The following is a 16,500-nucleotide window of genomic DNA, read 5'->3' on the forward strand; positions in this document are numbered from 1 at the left end:
ACCAATTGGGGCATTTTGTTGCACTGATGTTCACATGTATCCAGTACCCATCTCTCCATTCTCATATTCAAATACTTAAAATAGCCATCACTGGGTAAGAATTTCAGAGCATAAGGGCCAACTGGAACATTCTCCCACAACCCACTGCCAAGAAAATCCCTTTCCTCCCCTTCTTGTAATTTCCAATTCAAGTCCCAAATATAGGATGTAGTTTTCTGCTCACCACTGAAAGAGGAACTATGAAGTCTCCATGCTGAATCCTGTCTGTCTGGTTCTTGTGTTTATGATAAAAGGTATCTTAAAAAGACTACTAGTTATAAAAACTTGGTGGGAAAAGAAACACAAAAGAACTAGAAATCTTGGAACAGCAAAATCACATTCAATTATAGATATCATTTTTCAAAGTAAGTAAACATAATTCAAAGAATACCAGACATTAAGGATCGATAATTCTAAGCCTTTTATTCAGTTATTTCAGAAAATAGTTTTGTTGTTCATTTGTTTCAAAATGCACATTTTCAACAACAAAAAAAAAATCCATACAAAACTGTAACTTTTTAAACTGGACAAGGGAACAATGGAAAAGGAATTTGGAAAAAATTGCATCAAAAGTAAAAACAGATAAAACAACCCTTTTACACAGATGCATAAATATGGCAGGTACAATTTTCCTTGAGTTTCTTGTTGAAATTTGGTCCATAAAATAAACAAGGTAAAATAGATTTAAAAAAAAAAAGAAAAAAAAAAAGGCAACGTATCCACCTTTGCATTATGGTCTGCTCAGGGCACCAGCAGCTTTAGCACATCTTTCAGCTGTTTATTAAAATGGGGATTTGGAGATGATGTTTACAATTTGACCCCATCTATCTGCACCCAAGGAAAGGGCTGAGCTTGCAGGCACACACAGTCAGAGGAGAGAGGACTACCTGCACCTAGGTTATAATGAAAACCACTTCTTGTGAACAGGAAGCATCCTTTCCCATCCCATCTAAAATCCTGGAATGCCTTTTGATAAAGATGGAGACCGGGATGGCAGTATATCCAGGAATACTATGCCAAAATCTTACCCCCCAATGTCATACTCAAAACTGAACACATTAATGCCCCATCATGAAGATTCTTTTTCAACAAGTTTTTTTTTTTTAAATATGTATTTCTACATTATGCTACATGTTCTAACGCAGAGCCACAGAAACCTATCTAGGACAAGGAGAATTGCAGCTAGAAAGGAAATAGCTGGAATTTCTCCACTGAAGGATGATGGTTCCTCCTATGTGTCCCATCTCTTCCCAACTTCCAGGGCTTCATAATGGACAGAAGGAACTATAGAAACTAACGAGTTCTAGGAGAGTTATTGCACAACCCGGAAGAAGTGGGGGGGGGGGGAGGGGAACTTCTGGCAACACATGAATAACACTGAATTATGAACTAAATACAATATTTTTATGACAAGGGACCACGTCGACCTGGCTTTCTGCAAAACAGGCATCTACGTCTAAGAATTAACACTTGAGTCTGGAAGGAAGAGTAAGCTCCAGATTATAGACTTTGGGTTGAATAAAGACTCACAAAGAGATGGGGTTATATAACAAGAAGAGCTCTCTGGGAAAGGAACAAGAGAAAGAAGAATAGGTATGGTTCATGGGATGAATGGGGAGGAAGGATGTGGGATGAAGTATGAGGCCATAAGAAGTGTCTGAGCACTGCTTGCTACTGGCAGGCCCACCACTCCAGTCTATATCCATACCTAGAGAAGCTGCCTTGCTTCGCCTGATATGAAAAAGTCTAAAATCAACTGAGGCAAAAGCCAAGAAATAAGGCCAAAAGTATACTAAGAACAATGGAAATAAGATAAAGGCACAGAGACCAAGGAAGCAAGACTGTCATGTGTTGTGTCCCTTTTATGGGTGGCCACTCCTGGGTACAATGTCCCAAGGCACAGACCAGAGTCATGTTAGCAGAAAGAAATGGAAAGCTCTGTACAGTACATATGTTGGGGTCCAAAAGAAGTATTGCAAAGTAAGGCACTTGTTATGCAAAAAGGATAAATCATCTACTCCTAAGAATTATAAAACTGCCACAAGGAGATGTTAAGCATGGGGAGCAACACTGATGCAAAGTCTTGCTGCATTTGTTTTACAGCTCTTCTTGAACCCAATAAGAATAGTTAGCTAGGAGAGGGTTAAAGTAGAAGGCTCCCAGCCTATGGAGTAGTAAGTTTTAGACTACTGTGCACTGAGGTCCTGCTCAGAATGTCAGGGCAAGCCAAAGAGGAAGCCCTGACCTGATGCTTAACTATAGCAATGTGGGATGATGACTTTTGGTTTTCTTTTCTGTGTATTTGTCCCCTACCCCCTACAGGAAGGTTAACCAAAACACTAAAAAACCAAGACCTCCCTGAAGTCTCATGGCCTCAGAAATAAGGACACAGTATAGATAAAGGATAAATGAAGGACAGGTATAGGGCATGTAGATGAAGAAAGGAAGCCTATTAAAAGTCATCCTCCTTGTTTTCTTCATGTACTTTACTTCAGAGGGAGAGAAATTCCTTATAGGAACAAAAATCCTCTGGATTTTAACACTCAGATTCTAGGAGGAAAGCAAACAACAGCTGTATCCAAGCCCAACCAATAGACTCTTCTCATCCAAATCCTACTGAAAGTAGCAGATGGAAGATACTTAAAACATCCGGAAAAAATCCAGACCAACATCTTGCCAAAATGCTCAAGCTCTAAAATCTAGGCAGAATGCGCTCCCATTGCCCAGGAACCCTTATAATGAACAAGTTACCAGCAAAGTTTTGGATATAGACACAACTTGAATTCAAACCATACTTTGGAGCTTTGTTTTGTCCATAGGATTTCAAACTTGGACAACGAGAGCACAGAAATGTGCTCTATGTTCTTCAAAGCCTAAAATGGCAGACACCATGGTAAGAAGTACATCAGGTTTTTAGGAACCATTTGGGGCCAGGTGCTAAGTCAGATAATACTGTAAACAGATAAGAATGGATTTCCAGAGTTGAGAAGCAGCACCTCTTCAACCTATCCCTATCACCTCAAGCTAGAACTGTTTATTTGAAGCTAGAGACCCCTTCCCATCAGTGCCATCTGTCCAAACAGAGACAGGTACACTAAGTCAAATGTACAGATGCTTGTCCTGGAACCCAGATGTTGGGTCACGTATGAAATACCCCCAAACCATAACACCCTCCAGCTCCAAGGAAGAACACAGGCACCCATCCCACAGTGGCCCCTCTTATTCTTCTCTTTAATTCCAAGTACACCAATGCCACAAAAGCCAAGAGACTCCATTGAGAGAAAGACAGTGGCTGAGGTAGATTAGACTCTCATTCCCATTCCCATAGGGGAATGAGGGCAATAGAAGCCTGGCCTCAGACTGGATAAGGATGAAAGCAGGGAATTCACTGGTGTCTTAGCACTTTGAGTAGGCTCATGGGTCACTAATCATCGCCTCTTCTTCCAAGAATTAAGACAGAGTAGGACAGAGTATCTGCCCAAGAAGCCCAAAGATTAGGGATAAAGTAGAGATATCTTCACCCAGCCCCTTTCAACACAATTCAGTTCATTCTTTTAACAAAGCCTTGCAGGGAAATAAACTTGCTAGGTCACTGACAGTGAACAAGAGTAGCTACAAATATATTGTATCTCTGCTAAACAACAGCTCTCAAATTCAACATCATTAGACACCAGTCTTACTCTAGGATTTTCCTGGCCACATACTCTGAAAAACGGGCAAATCTATGTGAGCAGCATTACTAGCATTCATTTCAGGTGACAACTTTTGACAGAGAGTGAATATGGCTGTCAGTCAGTAACAGGACCACATGAGTACCAGAGATTATGGGTATGGTAAAGATAGAAGAATTAGGTGGTGCCTTAAGAAGTAATTTGCTTAATAATTGGGTTAAAAACTCATTGTTTTTAGAGAAAAGTCAGGACCTAAGTCACAGCCTCTTTGGCAAAACGACTGGATGACGAAGGGCTAGAGAAAGTAGGAACTCATTTGCTACAGATTACCCTCTAGCCATCTGAGAAATTGAGAAGTCTCTCAAACACACAAAGGCCTGCCTACCTGGCAAAAAACCACTCTATCAGTTCTCTGGTACTAGAAAATTCCAAGGAAAGGGAGATTAGGGAGAAGAGAAGCCATCTACTCTTATTCAACAATACCCTGCCGGGTCTCAAAGGAAATCAGGAGACTCGGTGAGCCATTCTCTTTCCTGTTTACAATCTGTCCTAGAAGGAAAAGAAGAAGGGGTCCAACTAAGAGAAGATACCCTTTCCAACTAATCCCTGTTGAATGGCAAATGCAAGTCCATCTATCTATGATTCAACTGCCTTGGGGCTAATACAAAGAAACCCAAATTTTTTTTTGAAGGTAGTTTGAGGACAGAATGGCTGACCTAGCCCAAGAACCCAAGCCTCTCATAACACAACTGAATCTAGTTTTTAACACCAGATGAAGGCAAGTTGCTGCAGCAGGTAAAAGACAAAATTTCTCCCTTTCACCTCTATAGAGATTTCAGGATTCTTAAGCCTCTTTAAAAGCTAATTCCCTTTCTTTCTTGACAGAACTTCATAAGACACCACACAGAGCCCAGAAGGTTTTTTTTTTTTCCTTGAGAGCAGAGGTATCAAAAAGATGGACTTAGCATCTATTGTTTATATCATGGGGTATAACATGTTAGTAACACTAACCATCCATGATGATGACAACAAGTTGCAGGGGTAAAAAGCCACCAGTAAGGCCAGAGAGAGGGGCCTATCTGCCCCTCAATGCTCAAAAATAGGATAGGTGCCACAAAGGTCCAAGATTGAGTGGGAACACCAAAAGAAATGAAGAATTGAAGAGGTTTTAAAGACAGAATGCCAAGTCCCATTCCAGAGAGGGGCGTAAGATTGCTCTGGGCCTACAATTAATATGTCCTCAGTTCTCTTTACCCTGTTTAGTTTGTTGTTTTATCTGGGATGCTTGTGAATCTGTCTAGAGAAGTAACTGCAGGTTGGGATGTAGAAGAAAGGAGCTGATCAGTCTCATAGCCTGAATTTCAGAATAGGCCCCTGCCTCAGCCTACTTTGCCTTTGCTTTTGCCTTAGGGTATGAAGAGAAAAGGAATCTGTTCCTCCAACAGCACCCCCCTAATGGAATAACAGCAGGCAAGTATCACTTCAGTCCCAGGATCCAACAATAAAGACTACATTTCATGGCTGAATCTCATCCCATTGTCAAATTCTGCATGTGGCATTAGAATCCAATGTGGTACCTCTATGGGTTGGGACAGTGCATGGGGAACTGAAAATAAAACATCTGGGCAGCTAAATAGAGCTATTAAAATGATCTAGTCAAGAAGGATAAATTTAGGATCCAGTCATTTCTCTTCTTATTGTCCATCCTATATGTTGATCACATGGTACAACAATTCAAGGACATGGATATCAGTTAACAAGGAACAATCCTAAGTGAATGCTTCCTGGAAATGCATTTAGGCTCAGGAGAAACTGAAGTCAAATAGCACTGGTGAAAAAGTGGGCCTCCTTAACTATGAAAATCAGACACTGAATAACTGCACAATAATGTAAGGAAAACATTTGTGAACAAAAACAGAGAGCAAAGAGAGAGAAAAAAATACCTATAAAGATCAAGGATTCTAGGTTCCCTAGCAAACAAAGGCTATAAGGAAGTGAGTTGGCTCAAGAACATAAAGAAGGAAGATTTTTGGTTTTATTGAAAATGGTTTATAAAAAAGGAGGCAGAGAGAGAGACAGAGGCAGAAGAGAGAGAGAGAAGAAAGAGAAAAAGAGAGAGACAGAGACAGAGAGAGTTGGTGTGTGTTTCCAAAGACATATTTCAGCTGTTCGAGATGGGAGTGTGTAGCAAGCAGAAAAATAAGGGCAGTAACTTAGTCCTTGGCCTGTGGCCTCTATACTGCACATCCCACTAGGAAGAATTCCTGTTCTCCACATTCTGGCTTTAAGGAGCCTTCAGCTTTTTAGTGCGTGGGGACATCCCATTCTCTGCTTTCAGTATTCCATTTTCGTGGTAACCTGGGAAGTGGAGAGAGATAAATACACATAGACATATACGTAAGTTTGTTGCTAAAAGGAAAATATCAGAACATAAAGAGAGGAAGTCTAAGATCAGTTGGGTTAGGAGCACAGAATGACATAGTCACAGGATTTGAGAGTAACCAAGAGGGGAAAAATTATTCCTAAGAATAAAAGAAAAATAGCAGCTAGCTCCCCTCCGTTCTGTTTTTCCTGTCCTAGCATTCTCCAGGCTGCCTTGTGAAGTGCTTCCCTTCAGGGTATTTTTTGAAAGAAAAAGTGTCAGGGGTGGAAGGGGCATTCTGAGGTCCTCCTGATATTATGGAGCACTATAACTGTAGGAAACTAATTTCCTAGGAGCCCAAGCCCTACCAAGGTTCTGTCTGATCCCCATCTTAAACTTATATCAGTATATACAAAAGAATAGGATTAGCCCTCTCTGGCTCCCAAGAAAGGGGCAGTTAAATCAGGGAATAGATGCTGCCACCAAGATTGGTTAGGAAGTAAAGTCTTGACCAATCACCTTCCTCATAATTGAAGTTTATAGGAAAGGAAGCAGGAAGGAAAGAGAGCCTCCCATTTTCACAGCTGCGCTCCCCATCCACTTGAATCCTAAGAGTACTAAAGTCCTGAAGACAAAGTTGGTACCCTGTGGCCATGGAGGAAGGGAGTTCCTCAGGCAAGGGGCAGGTGAGGACAATCTGTTAAGCAGGGAAAGGGGAAGGGCACTGGCCACAGCTGCTCCTGGATAAGCGCCCAGAAGCCACCCTAGAGAGCTTTTTTCCCGTCAGAGTTCCCTGTCCCAAGCAGCAAGAAGCAGCACTCCCAGCTGAATCAGTGTTGTCACCGCCCACAGACTATTCCCTGGCCCAAGCCCAGGCACGTGCCAGCCAGGTCCTGGCAAGAGGCAAAGGAACAGGGAAACAGAGGAGAAGCCTGCCATGCCCCGTCCTACCAGCATGGTCCAAAGAGTCTCCGGCCTTGGCATCCCTCCCCACCCATCTCAGATGAACCCCAGCTCATCTCCACAGGGGGAATCCTGGCACTCACCAGATTCCCTCTTGATGAGCTTGGCTGGCGGTCTGGGGGCAACCATCACTCTCTTTTTGGCGCTCTGCTCGTTCCAGTACTCCCGCCAGCGCCGCAGCTGGGAATGGATGAAGCGCCACATCATCCAAGCCTGGGAGGCGCACACCAACAGGAGCACACACAGCCTGGGAAACACCAACAAGAGCCAGCTTTCAGGACCAGAGGCCCCAGGGTCCCCACTGCTTCCCTGGGCTAAAAAAGAGGAAGGAGCCGGACAAATGCCCCCATAATCCCCACTCCAACCATTAGGGGCACTCGGGACCACACTGGTATCAGCCTCAGGAATCACCCAGTCAGCAAGAGACAAAATGAGACCCAGATTCTATTTCTGATGTTGGTGATGAGGTCAAACAACAGACAAAAGCAATCCTGCCAGGGAATGTCTCTACTGCGAGGAACATGAAAAGGAAAAAAAAATTTTTTCTGGCAGACTCCTGCCTTTAGGGTCTGGGCAAGAACAGAACGATATAACCTCATCCTTCATCCTTCAATTCAGAGATGTCTGCCTCCTCCAGGAGAATCCACCAGTCACTCATCCCTCTGGGGTCCAGATTCCTACTTATTCCCTTAGAGTACCACCCAGCTCACCTGAAGAGCAAGGTATTGAAGTTGCCTTTCTCTGGCTCAAAAGTTTGATTTTCCATCCGAGCCAGTCCAAAACCAATAGCCAGTACAGCAAGGGTGAGAGTGAAGAGGCGGGTGACCACAAACACTACTGCCCAGGCGTTAAACCTGCCCACAAAGAAGAAAAAAAGTGTCCAGGCTTTAGAGTAATTATTTCCCCTAGGAACCCCAAGAGAGGGATAAAGGGGCGTGTGTGTGTGTGTGTGTGTGTGTGTGTGTGTGTGTGTGTGAGAGAGAGAGAGAGAGAGAGAGAGAGAGAGACAGAGACCAAGACAGAGACCGAGAGACAGAGAGAGACAGAGACACAAAAACAGAGGAGATTATAAACTATTCAGAAGGAATAACAAGAATAATTACAGTAGTACATCACTGTACACTTAGAAAGTGCTTTCACTTCTGCAGAAGATATCACTGAATTTGGAGCCACAAGGTTTGACTCCTGATTCAACATAACACTTTTTGTGACATTTAATAAGTTCCTTCCCCTTTAGGAAGCCTGAGCTTCTTCATTTGTGATGTTAAAGCATTGGATTAAATGTAATTTAACAGTCCCCCTCAGATCTAAAACCTATGTCTGCTGTAAAGATCAAATGAAGCAATGTACAAAAAATGCTATGCAAACAATGATGACAATAGCTAGCATTAATACAGTGCTTTATTTTGCAAAGTGTTTTACAAGTATTATTTCACTATATGTGAACTACCATCATTATTACTACTATAATCTCATTTGTTTTTTGTAAAGTAGGCAGTCCAGATGGTATCTTCATATTTAAGAAAAAGAAAGCCACCAAAAAAATTCCTTATGAAAACTTTCTAATTAGAACTATCCATAAGTGGAAGACACACTATAGATCTTCAAGCAGTATGGGCCTGCTTGGTATGCTATACACTTAGTATCCTGCTCTGGCATATTGTAGAAGAAATTCTTTTTGGGTTATGATCTGGGGTTCTGGAGCCTAACCATATTCAATCAGTTGCCAAATCCTGAGAGACCAGCTGAACTGCTTAAGATCAATAATAAACGTGTCAGAGAGGGCTTGAATCCAGGTTTTCCTGACTCAGAGGCTGGTTCTCCATCTCCACAATGTATACAAGATAATTTTTTAGAGGGTGACGCAGGAAGGGGAAGAGAAGTTGGGGGCAGAGAGGGCACAGGTAGCTCGGGAGGGGAAGTCAGACACGGGGTTAGAACTGAGTATTGAAGGAAAACAGAGAATTTCAAAAGCAGAGGTGAAAACTGAAGATGGAATAAGGGAGGGAGGGAGAAGTTGGAATGTCATGTGTGAGTCACAAAGAAAGAAGTAGCTGAGGTAAGATCCCTAGGGCTCTTAAGAGACATGTAGTCAGCTCCAAGATATGGTTTGATATTTGAGTAACTTGAATGTTACTTAGAAGATGGAAGGTACATCTTTTAAAGTTTTTCCCTTGCCTCAGTCCTAAGTCTATCCTCCTGTGGTCAGTAGGCATATCCTTTCTCATTAGCACTTACAACTTCTCGTTGTTTTCATCCGCAAAGTAGAAAAGCCGTGCCATGTGGAAGAGAAACTCAGCCATGTACTGTAGCAGCAGCAAGATCAGGCCCAAGCGGGTCAGGCTATTAAGAAAAAGGAAAAGGGAAAATGAGTCACCAATTATCATGGATACAACCAATGGCTTACTGAGTAAATGTTTTTAACAACTGATCTATCCTCTGCAAAAATTCATACAATTAAGCTGCATTAAAATGAAAATTTTTCGATCATATTCTTAAATTGACCCAACTAACAAAATAAAAAAATAAACCCTCACTTGTATCACTTTTATTTCCAAGGTTTAAGTGTTCACACCTAATAGTCTCCTGAGATAGCCTGTGTGAGATACATAGTAGACACTTAAGAACGTTTACTAACTACTGATTCTTAGTTAACTGCCTCAACTACCCTCCTAACGACAACACCAGACTTGACAATACTGGATTCACATTCAGTCAGAAACTCAATGAAATCTTGCCATTTGCACTGGCTACTATGACTTAAAGACCTTCATTTACCCAGAAGCTCAACTCTTCTACATGTATAGTCTCCCTTAATGAAAATGTGGGCTTTCCTTTTTGTAGTGGCAAGAAACTAGAAACTGAGTGATGCCCATCAATTGGAGAATGGCTGAATAAGTTATGGTATGTGAATATTACGGAATATTATTATTCTCTAAGAAATGATCAGCAGGATGATTTCAAAGAGGATTGGAGAGACCAAATGAACTGATGCTAAGTGAAATGAGCAGAACCAGGAGATCCTATATACAGCAACAAGAAGACTGTACGATGATCAATTCTGATGGAAGTGGATTTCATTAACAATGAGATGATTCAAACCAGTTCCACTTGTTTACTGATGAAAAGAACAATCTATACCCAAAGAGAACATTGTGGGAACTGAGCATTCTCATTCTCTCTGTTGTTGTTTGCTTGTATTTTGTTTTCTTTCACAGTTTTTTTTTCCTTCCTTCTTGATCTGATTTTTCCTGTGCAGCAAGATAATTCTATAAATACACATATTTTGGATTTAACATATTTAACATGTACTGGACTACCTGCCATCTGGGAAGGGGAGAGGAGGAGAAAATTTGGAACAAAAGGAGCAAGGAACTATGTTGAAAAATTACCTATGCATATGTTTTGTAAACAAAAAGCATTAATTAAAAAAAATGTGGACTTCATGAGATCAAGGACTGTCCTGCTTTCTATTTTATTTCCTATGCTTTGAATAGTGCTTGATACTTGAGAAATCTACTCTTCCTTTTTAATATACGAACAACTGGAATCAAAGAATCCTAAGGGCATGAGCTCTGCTGGCATCAATCACCTGGCATTCTGTGGCAGGAACATGAACTCAAGAGGACTCAAATGGCATAGAAAGGAGAGACTGCGGTTGGTACCACTTACTTTAAGAGGTATGCTCCAGCTATATGAACCAAGTACAGACAGATATATTGCAGCTGACGTGGAATCTCCTCCTGGAAACAGAAATGACCAAACTGTGAATTTCTGCTTCCCAAGGAACCAAAGCCCAAGGATACGGTGAGCAAGAATCAACTAGAGAATTCATCTGGAGCTGTCTAACCTCATACTCATTCTTAGCAGACATAAGAGGGAAAGGCTGACTTAGCCCTGGTGATTCTGAGTGGGGCCAGGAAGCCTGCTACAAGTGAGAAGGAATGGCAGTGAGCTTTGGTTTGAGGAAAAAATGGTGAGGAACGGGTGGAGACAAAACAGAGGCTAGGAGGATAATGTTACCGAAAGCAAAGCTGAAGAAAATTATGAAAAGACTGCTGGGAAGATATTTTCATAAAAGGCTTTCCCAAATCTTATAGCCTCATGGCTTGGTGGAAGAAGGCCAGAAAGACAAACCAGGAAGGAAAGTGTGAAAAGAGGGAAAATTCCAGGAATAAAATGGTTTATCATCCTAGAGTAAACCTGATGGTTATCTAGGATTTTAAACAAACACTAAGAAACATAGGTCAACCCACTATCCAATAATGTCTACTTCCCAATAGCAGGAAATAAGAGAATTGCTGGGAAGCAAAATAGGGAGATATCCTAAAATGGCCATTTTGAGATAAGGAATCGGAATCAAGGGCTACTCACCTTCCGCACCTTCTGGAAGTATAGTTCCGGCAGGGCATGTAGCCAGTATGCCAGCTGACAAAGGTAGAAAAACTTCACCTGGAAGCTGGAACATAAGAGCAAAGAGCATAGAGAGGTCTGGCCTAGTCATAACAAGGTTCAAGGATATGGTTCCAGAACTGGAAGGAACTCAGAGGCTATCCAATTCAACCCCCTTCATTTTACAAATGAGGAAACTGAGACCCAGGGAAATTTAAATGATTTGGCCAAAATCATACAGGTGATCTCAGAATTTGGATCTGAGCCCAAGTTCTCTTAGTTCAGTGGAAAGAAATTTAGTCCTGTCAGATTAATCAAAAACAAAATTACAATGGCACAACTCTGATTTTAAGGAATTGAATAAGGAAATCAGAAGAAAAGACCTGGGGACACCATCACACCTATATTAAATCTACTTCTTGGCTTCCTCTATATTCAATGTACCCATGTTCCACCTCCTCCCCAACCCTCATCCCCTATTTAAAGGGAAATAAAGAATTTAAAAGAAGAATAAAATAAATGATTAAAACGCTACAAAGGAGTGCAGAGCAAAGGTTAAAAGTTATTTAGCTTAAAAACTCGAACCCACTTTACTTATTTAAAAAATCCATGTTTGACATAGGCAGATAACCTAACTTTAATGAGTCTCTATGGCTAGAAAATTCTATCATATAAAAACCAACCCTTTGGTGATAAAAACTCTCCAAACCTCTATTAGCTGGACTGGTCTTTGGTTGGCTGACTTTCCCACAGGTCACAGCTAGACACATTGAATCACTGACTGAGAGATGGAAACAATTAAAAAAGCCATCAAAGGCTAATGCCTCATTTTGCAGGTGAGAAAGTGGAAGCTTAGTGGGTTTGTCCATGGAGTTTTAAGTGTCATAGGTAGGATTTGCACCTGAGTCTTCCCAACTCCACATCCAGTACTTTAACCACTATTATTAGCAGAAGTCTATTCACTATGGTAGAACTGGCACAGCCTTGAACCTCTGAGGATCAAGGTTTGCTTCCTTATATAGATGAAAGACATTGGTACATAATATGAAAAGTACATAATGTGGAAAAGAGAATGAAATTCACTAAAGACCAAACAAGCAGGAGAAGAAAAAAAAAGGCACTTGTGCTATAAAAGGACGGGTAGAAATAAAGGGCAACTGAGTAGGAGATTATAATATCCTCAAGGGACAGTTTCAAGTTTAGAGACTTATTTACTTATCTGCCTAATATGTTTTAAGTCAAGTCACTACTGGCAGCAGGGGAATGGATTCAATGACCTCTCACATTTAGGATACCAAGAATCTATGCTAACCCCAAAGGATTTTTGGAGAAAACACCAATTTACTTACAACCATACAATGCCAATAACTTTTCTATAGCAACACACTAAATGAGCAAGGGGTGTGCATGAGCCAGTGCAGATCCCAGTTGGCTTGGGGGCTCGTGACATAATTTAATTAGAAGAAACTAGTGAACTAGCAAAATGTTGCTCTAAGTACTAAGCCAAGAGAATACTTACGGGAGATATACATGAGGGTAGTTTTCCCAGAGGCTTCTTGGATTTGTTAAGTATCCTTCCTATGGGGGGGGGGGGGGGAATGAAAGACAAGAATTAGAGAAAACAGACCTGACAAATATTGTAGGGGTCATTTCTGCTTCTAGTGGTACTATTCAATACACTGGAAATATCAAAAGTCCATTTCAGTTTTCATACCACCACAAATGATCTAAGTAACAAAGAAGCTGGCACTTTACAAATTTCCTTTCTTTCCAAGTGACTTGAGAATTGTATTCCTTTCCTAGTATTCTTGAGTTCATAGATTGCTGAATAAGAATCTGAAGTCAAATATCTCACCCAAGCCCAAGATACCTAGCTGCCTCAAAAAAACACCTTGGAGCCAATAAGTTAGCAAGTCACTTAATCTCTCAGTGCTCTAAACAACCTTCTAAGAGTAGTCGTTTCATAAAAGGTGCCAACCTGCTTTGATAGAGAATTTCCTCATCTGAGAATTCTCTACCAATGAAAATTTCATACCAATTAAATCACAGGTATAGTCAAAAGTCCCTATCCTTATTCTTGGCAGTTGAGAAGGGTACATCATTAACATTCATTTTACAGATGAAAAGACCCAGACCCAAATGACGAAGTTGTTCAAGAACAATTCAATGCAATAGACACTTATTAAGCATCTACTTCATACAGCACATTATGCTGGGCACTAAAGACAAAAATAAAACATTTTCTACTTTTACAAATATCACAATCTACTGAGGAGAAGAGTTAAACCTAAAATAGAACTAAGCAACCAACCTTGTGTTCTAGTACTCTATTCCTGAAGTCAATAAATTTGGCCTATAGTTCTGGAGAACAAGATCAAATATAGTTAGACAATCAAGAGTGTCTGAGTGAATGGAATCAAGGAATAAATGGTTTTCATTAGTCAGACTGCCTTTTACAACTAGATTAGGTATAAGGGTAATAATGGAAGGTCAAGACTGTTTAGTGAGAAGTCAGTAATTTTTAACTCTCAGGCTCAAAATATGCAAACATAACTACAAGAATACAAAGATACTACCGAATCTTGGTTGGATGGGACATATGCTAAGAATAGTTTTCACTGGTCTCTTCCTGTTATTAGAGAATTGGAGTTAGAAAAGAACCTAAAAACCATCTGGCCCAACCCATACCTAAGAAAAGGATACCCACTATAACAAAACCCAAATAGGTGATCCTCTAGCTTTTGTTAAAGACTCCAAGTGAAGGTAATTCAAAATACAATGGCTTCTGAAGGCAGCCTGCATTTTAATTTGAGATAGTTCTACAAAATTTCTTCCTGATATCAGTCTCTTTTGCCAGATCTCACCTATAGTCCCTGGTTTTGCCCCCTGGAGTCAAAAAGAACAAATTTAAACCCTTTCTCACATAAACATCCTTTTAATATTCAAAGGAAATTTCTGTGCCTCAGTTTATTTATTTGTAAAATGGGACAATAATCCCCAGGATTATTGACAAATAGCAATCATTTACTACAGTGAACAAGATACCCTTTCCATCAAGTTAGGAAGTAGACCTCAAAGATCTTCTAGTTCAATTTCCTAATTTTGATTAAGAGACCTGAGGCTCATATTATTCAAGCAAGCATTTTTTAGATGCTTATTATGTCAGGCACTGTGCTAGGAAATATGGTTTTAAAAAAAATAAGATAGTCTCTACCCTCAAGAAATTCACTTCTATTAAAGTATATACTAAATATACACTGGATAATGTTTTTAGCGGGGGTAAACACTAGCAGTGGAATATCAAGAAAGGCTTTATATAGAAGATGGCACTTTAATTCCACTTTGAAGAAAACTAGAAATCCTAAGATGGAGGAGTAAGGAAGAAGTCCTTTCAGGCCCGAGTACAGCTTGTGTGGTGATATGAAGACAAAAGATAGCATGAAGTATGTGAGAAACATCAAGATCAGTTTAGGTGAACTAAGAATTAAATGAAGGGACATACAATAGATCTAATAAAGCTAGAAATGTGGGTTGTAGCAAAGTTGTGTAAGTTTTTAAAAGCTCAACAAAGGAATATGTATTTGATCCTAGAGGTAAGAAACACCCATTGGAATTCATTAAGTAGGGAAAGTCTATGGTTCAGTAAAACCCTTCTGGCAGCCATGTGGACAGATTAGAGAAGAAAAAGATTTGAGTCAGAAAGCAATTATCAGGACACTATTTTAACAGCCAGGTGAAGGATAACAGGGATGTGGACGGGAAAAATATTCTCAAGAATACTTGGCAACTGGAGTGCAGAATAGGGAGTGTATCAGCAATCAGGAATCAAGAATGCAAAAATTAAATGAATTTCAAGATTAAATAATTTACTCAAGATCGCGCCATCACTCCTTCTGTGTGCACAGTCTTCCATGCTTGGAATGCACTACCCTCCCAGCCCTTGGCCCCACCTATCCTTTACCTCTTCATCAGAGGAACATAGCAAAAATAACATCTTCATGAATCCTTTCCTAGTTCCTCTCCAGCTGTTAGTATCCTTCTAAATTCTTGTCTTTTATTCCCCCCCATAAGAAATAAATACATTATATGTGAATATATTAATGTATTTATTAACACTACATATGCTACACATAATTTTATATGTAATTGTTATCTCCCCCATTAGAATGTAAGCTCATTGTAAGAATTGTTTCATTCTTTTTATCTGTATTCTCATCACCTAGTACAGTGCCTAGGACACAATAGGAGCTTAAAAAGAAATTAATGACTACAGAAACAGCCATCACAAGAATCTCAGTCTAGTGAGTTGGGTTTATTTTTTCACTATAATATACAACCTACTGCCATAAATGCCATACTCCCTTAAACAACTTCCTGGTTTTCTTTGTTAGTTCTTAACAAACCTCATGAGTCATGAAGTAAACTCCACAGAAAAGGCACTCATGAGAAGTAATGTAGCTTCCTGCTGCTACATTAAATCTGTATGTTATAATTTATCCTTCATACTCGAAAGAGGATCAATGACATTATGATGCTGGGGTCAAGTACATTAAGGTCAACTGTGACCATCAGGCCAATATGAACTCAAAAGGCTCTACCACCTGTTGGGCACTGGCTGAACATTTGAGATGGAGAGGTCTAGGATTTTGCAGCTTGCATTTTATTTGCGCTACTGTGATTCTGCAGCTAGGTGACACAATGGGCAGTGCGCTAGTCCTGCAGTAAGGATGACCTTAGTTCCAAGTTGGCCTCAGGAACTACTTAGTAGCTCAGTTTCCTCACCTATAAAATGAGTCAGAGAAGGAAATGGCAAATCATTCTGATATCTTTGCCAAGAAAACCCCAGATGGGGTAGGATATGATCATCATCATCATCATTACCAGCAACACTAGCCACACCACCAGAGTCTTATTAGACCAAAAGATTGATTACTTGGTTCTACTTTAGCAAAGCAAATCAGAATTGTAAGTAAGTTGAGAGAGGAAGAGAAGGGAATGAGAATCTTTGCAGAAGACCAGTATCTGAAGGTTGGAAAAAGAATACAACTTTCTTCATTTTTCTTCTCTTTTTTC

At 40.3% G+C, this 16,500-nt stretch overlaps 1 protein-coding gene across 1 annotated transcript in view; it reads right to left on the reverse strand.

Moving 5' to 3' along the window:
* Window positions 1-436: 436 nt before the first annotated feature.
* The window catches only part of TRAM2 (translocation associated membrane protein 2), a 110,044-nt gene continuing 93,980 nt past the window's right edge, over window positions 437-16,500 (reverse strand). The window contains exons 5-11 of the mRNA XM_051997151.1: window positions 12,947-13,005; window positions 11,410-11,494; window positions 10,708-10,778; window positions 9,274-9,378; window positions 7,746-7,889; window positions 7,119-7,282; window positions 437-6,068 (exon numbers count right to left, since the gene is read on the reverse strand). Of these exons, the coding sequence (XP_051853111.1) occupies window positions 5,995-6,068; window positions 7,119-7,282; window positions 7,746-7,889; window positions 9,274-9,378; window positions 10,708-10,778; window positions 11,410-11,494; window positions 12,947-13,005 (702 nt within the window). The 3' untranslated portion in view covers window positions 437-5,994. The remainder of the gene's footprint in view (window positions 6,069-7,118; window positions 7,283-7,745; window positions 7,890-9,273; window positions 9,379-10,707; window positions 10,779-11,409; window positions 11,495-12,946; window positions 13,006-16,500) is intronic.

Source organism: Antechinus flavipes, chromosome 4 (genome assembly GCF_016432865.1).
Source record: "Antechinus flavipes isolate AdamAnt ecotype Samford, QLD, Australia chromosome 4, AdamAnt_v2, whole genome shotgun sequence".
NCBI classification, from domain to species: Eukaryota; Metazoa; Chordata; class Mammalia; order Dasyuromorphia; family Dasyuridae; genus Antechinus; species Antechinus flavipes.